The 5,176-nt window shown below is 40.1% G+C and overlaps 1 protein-coding gene across 1 annotated transcript; it reads left to right on the forward strand.

Moving 5' to 3' along the window:
* Nucleotides 1-388: 388 nt before the first annotated feature.
* LOC127756477 (2-alkenal reductase (NADP(+)-dependent)-like) lies at nt 389-2,817 on the forward strand. The gene is made up of 5 exons (XM_052281809.1): nt 389-729; nt 1,345-1,525; nt 1,635-1,801; nt 1,925-2,007; nt 2,117-2,817. The coding sequence occupies exons 1-5, from the start codon at nt 499-501 to the stop codon at nt 2,493-2,495; spliced, it is 1,041 nt and encodes a 346-aa protein (XP_052137769.1). The 5' UTR covers nt 389-498; the 3' UTR covers nt 2,496-2,817.
* Nucleotides 2,818-5,176: the final 2,359 nt, after the last annotated feature.

Genomic DNA, 5,176 nt, shown 5'->3' on the forward strand with positions numbered 1-5,176 from the left:
GTGGTTTATGGCTTAAAAAACCAAACGAAAAAGTTGGCTCTGACTTTTCGGCTCATAAGCTGACTTATAAGCCTGGAAAAATGTCTCAATCTATATGCATAGATATAATAATGATGCACTTCAAACAAAGGAGTCATAAGATAATATGATGATCAATGTAAAAGTTTTATTATTCGGTTATACGATACTCCCTCCGTTTCATAATGTAAATCATTGTAGCATTTTCTATATTCATATTAATGTTATCTATTTAGATTCATTAACATTAATATAAATATAAATATGAAAGATGCTAGAATAATTTACATTGTGAAACGGAGAAAGCAATTAATATGGATTGGAGGGATCGGAGGGAGTAGGTGCATGCCATCATGTGGCTGTCCTGGTGCCAACCACCAATTTGATCTATATCTCGTGGTTTGTGGGTTCTTTTCACTTGTTCAGTGTTCAGAAGCATAAGCAGTACGTGATCTGAAGCAAAGCTAGCGTGCGTTTGCAATGGCGGCAGTGGTGACCAACAGGAGGGTGATCCTGAAGAGGTACGTGCAGACAGGGCTCCCATCGGAGGACGACATGGAGGTGGTGACGGCGAAGACGACGCTGGCCGTGCCGGCTGGGTCGGAGGCGGTGATGGTGAAGAACCTGTACGTCTCGTGTGACCCTTACATGCGTGGCCGGATGACCCGTCACGAGGTGCCCAGCTACGTTCCCGACTACGTACCAGGAGAGGTATATATAATCGCGTAATTATTTAGTTTCACCTCATATTTGATTCTCCTACTAAGTGTATATATCAATCTACTTTCATTTTTACTTGTAATATTTATAGTTATATATAAACTATCCTTTCAATCCTATCCGTTCTACTGAATAGATCTTTTTCTCTTGAATCATTGGCGATGCAGTACCTCTGCCATTCAAAAGGTGACTTGTACAGTGTGCACGAATTTTAACGGGATCCTAGCCGGTCAAAATGTGACCGACAGATTACAAATTTCTGGCAATTAATCCTTTTACTAAATCATATCTACTACTATTTTCCTAGAGTCTATTAGTCAACAAAATTCTGAATTTTTCCATATTCAGAACTGTCTGCTGTCCTATTTAATTGTGATTTAGAAGAAGAATTCAGTTTCCTCCCTTTTCTGTAAATTAATCCCGACATTTGAACCGCACACATGATTTATCCATGTCCTCTGACTGCTGGGAGCAAAATTCACTATACAAAATACCAATGATATCACTCATATAGATTCTAAACAACTAATGCCTCTCTGTATTCATTCATTATGTATTTGTTTTGACTTCAAATCTTACAATATTTCTGTACTCACATACCTGCAGGTTATCACTAATTGTGGCGTGATGAAGGTGGTATCATCCGGGCATCCGGATTTCAAGGCTGGAGACCTTGTTTGGGGAGTAACCGGATGGGAAGAATACACCCTGGTTAACAATCCCAAGCCTTATTTGCATAAGATCAATTACCCTGAATTTCCTCTATCTTACTACACCGGTGTTCTAGGTAAGTTCAGTGTTCACTATCACCCTAGCTATCAGTGAGTCTCTTGCTGAAGCAAATTGAGGAATGCCATTGCCAGTCTCTCTACTGTATTTAATCCTTGGTAATTCAGGAATAGCTGGGCTTACTGCCTATGGTGGGTTCTTTGAGGTGTCCAAGCCTAAGAAAGGCGACTATGTTTTCGTCTCCGCGGCTTCCGGTGCCGTAGGTCAGATTGTTGGGCAACTGGCTAAGATCACAGGCTGCTATGTGGTTGGCAGTGCTGGTTCTGATGAGAAGGTTTTCACTACAATATCATTTTCTCGATGTATCGAGCTGACAAGACATAATAAAACTAGTTCCCCTCTCATAGGTCAATTGATAGAGCTAGATTTGCTGAAAATCTATTTGCTGCATCTCTAGGTCAAGCTGCTCAAAACTAAGTTTGGCTTTCATGACGCGTTCAACTACAAGAAGGAGCTGGACCTGGAGGGAGCCCTTAAAAGGTTTGCTCTCCTTCTCATGGTGAAATGAAATTTGATCATGTGTTGATTCGAAATGGCACAATTGCTGATCCATGGTGTTCTGTAATTTTCATGGTCTTCGATCTCTCAGGTGCTTCCCGGAGGGCATCGATATCTACTTTGATAATGTGGGTGGTGCAATGTTGGATGCTGTGCTGCCGAACATGCGTATCGGTGGCAAGATAACAGCATGTGGGATGATCTCACAGTATAACCTGGAGCGGCCAGACGGGGTGCGGAACCTCTTCTACTTCGTCAGCAAGAGCCTACGGATGGAGGGGTTCCTGGTGAGCAACTACATTGCAATATATCACCGGTATGAGAAGGAGATGGCAGGATACCTGAGGGAAGGAAAGGTGGTGTATGTGGAGGACATCGTTGAGGGGCTCGAGGCGGCACCGGCAGCTCTCATGGGGCTATTCACTGGCCGCAATGTCGGCAAGCAGCTGGTCGCCATTGCATGGGAGTGATGTCGTTGGTTGCATTGGTATGTACGTACTACGTACTAACCATACTTATTTATGAAATCTGAAATAGATGTCTTGTTTGTTTCGTCGGATTCAGAAATATGAGATAAAATATTGTGCCGGGCTAGCGAATTCTAGAATTGATCGATTGACCCTCCCATTGGACCATTACTTGGATCAAAGATGCTTTAAGAGGATCATACGTCATTGGATCATAATTAAGAAGGTAATGATCCATGTCTTCGCGGCTCTCCGCGCTTGTTTTCCAAGCCACAGTGTGTCAATTTTTCATCATAATATTGCAGCCATACATAAGTCATATTCACCATCCTAGCCTGAGACATACTCTTTTTTTTTTCTCATGTCAAGAAATGCTCAGAATTTCAAAAATATGAACCGTTGCTACAATATGAGGACTATTATAGCGACAACAAGTCTTGAAGATAACCTAACTATGACAAAACCTACACACTTCAATCAGTTTGTCCACAACAAAATGCATTTTTGGTTCAAGTTTGGATGGAAGTTCAAATTCCATCCCATTTCATTACAAAGTTTCTCTCGTTCCAGGAGGAGGAATATCTGTGGTTTTGTATTATTTATGGATGTCCCAAAACATGGGTTTTCTTCCTTAATAGCTTAATTAATTGATTGTGAGGTTGTTTCGCTTGAACATAAGCATGTTACTTAGAACCTTTGACCACAATAAATTTCAGGATTAAATTCACGTTAGCTAAGCACCTCATACAACCAATATTGACATGACAAAAAAACGACTGCCAAAAATTGGGCTCACAATCATTGCTCACATGGTTCACAACATTATTACATGCATCATCCAAAGAAAAATGGAATAAGCATCCGCTGTCATAACCTCTATCAACAGATGTTCTATATTTAGATACGACACACTTATTAGACTCAAACACAAGTTTAAAACCAACAAAATAGAGAGCCACTAAAAAGATTTTTCTTTATTGAGGGGACATGTTGCACGTTCTTCAGCTGCACAGTCTTCCCGAAGTAAACGTCATATCGACCATACCAACACCATGAACAACCACATGCGAACCTGTTAACAGTGAAATTTGGTAAGCTCCGAAGTCATCATCGGCCTAAAGTCAGTATCGGCTTCACAGTCCTGGAATCGGCCAATGAGAATTATCAACTCACCAATAGTTGGATTCTTGTTATATTCGGTTAAGGAAATTAATTGAACTAAAGGAGGATGTGGCATGGTAGTTTATCTATTAATTATCCAGAAGTGAACGAGTTCAAGAAGGATGCGGCATGGCAGTTTATCTATTAATTAAGAAAGGGTTTGTTAGTTTCCTTTTATCTTTAGTAAAATGTGTTTAGTGTCCAATAAGGACTTTATGTTTTCCTTTTATCTTTAGGAAAAATTTTTTCTTGTCCAAAAAGGACTTGTATCTACCCATGGGTATAAATACGTACACCCGAAGTCATTATAAACTATCTCACAGAACAATACAATTACTCTCAATGCATCGCCACCCTCTTTACCGAGGTTTTTACTTATCATCCGGCGGAACATGGCACCTGACGCGGGGCTGCATCGGCTTTCGGTCTCCGACGTAGGGGTAAGTCCTACGTTCCGCTGGCCCTGACAATCGTATTAGCTATGTTGGTGTTGTCTAAGACTACCTCTTGGATAGCTCTGGTTTGGTTGGTATGCTTGTCTACCTATTTATCATATATCTTAGTTAATCTAGTCGTAGTATCTCAATTTAGTTATATCAGCCAATTCTCGCTTTAGGGTTTATGCCAGTATCGGCTAAATCGCTTTACTACATTAGATTAGCTAAGGTATCCACCATCCTGAAAATTAGTCAAAGGCTTGATTTTTTAGACTTTATGCTTCTTTGCATACTTTGCGATGCATCATTCCTTGTCGTGCTTATAATCATAAAAGCTAACCTATCTTTGATTATAATAAGGGTTTCACTGGGGTTTCAGCTGATGAGTTATCTGGATATTGCATTGGCTTACATGGATTGCATACAAGTTGGTTTTAGCCGATCGAAACAAAGGTTTTACTGTTTATCTAATCTCTTGGATTTTATGACATCGGACTTCTAGCCGATGTATACTTTATTCTTTGGATCCATGTTTATGCTATCATATCACTATTAGCCGATTGGTTTCTACATGATTATATTATTGTTCTATTACATTACCATCAGTCGATTGTCTTTATATTATTATTTACATCAATTATCAAATTCTACATCAACCATATAGCCAATAGCTCAAAATCCTCTCGCTATCGGCTGGTATTGACAACGACTGGAATTACTCCATCGGCTTGTAGCCGATCGGCTTGGTGATCTTCAATTTATATATCTTGTCAGTTGCAGGATCAAACTGAATGACACACCTGCATATCATCAATATTTTGGACCTGCATTAGAGCTAAGCAGATCTCTCAAACCATTGTGTTCGTCAACTTAGTTCGCGCCAATATAGTCCCCGCACCATCAGCCGAGCGCGGATTTTTCGTCAACAGAACCGTTCCACATTAGAAAGGTGGATCCTCTCCTGACCTGATAAGAAGAAAATAAGAAAATATCAGTACACACATGAATATTGGCACTAGTATCAACCCGCCACTCAGATGAATGAAAATAGAAAGAACTATAGATAAAAAATTTATCATAGTCCGA

The sequence above is a fragment of the Oryza glaberrima genome, chromosome 12, assembly GCF_000147395.1.
Source record: "Oryza glaberrima chromosome 12, OglaRS2, whole genome shotgun sequence".
NCBI classification, from domain to species: Eukaryota; Viridiplantae; Streptophyta; class Magnoliopsida; order Poales; family Poaceae; genus Oryza; species Oryza glaberrima.

Excerpts from the sequence above, each read along its gene's own strand:
- LOC127756477 (XM_052281809.1), top strand. The coding sequence starts at position 499 with ATGGCGGCAGTGGTGACCAACAGGAGGGTGATCCTGAAGAGGTACGTG. Across the intron at positions 1,526-1,634 it reads TTACTACACCGGTGTTCTAG|GAATAGCTGGGCTTACTGCC; the intron begins GTAAGTTCAGTG and ends TTGGTAATTCAG. Across the intron at positions 1,802-1,924 it reads GTGCTGGTTCTGATGAGAAG|GTCAAGCTGCTCAAAACTAA; the intron begins GTTTTCACTACA and ends CTGCATCTCTAG.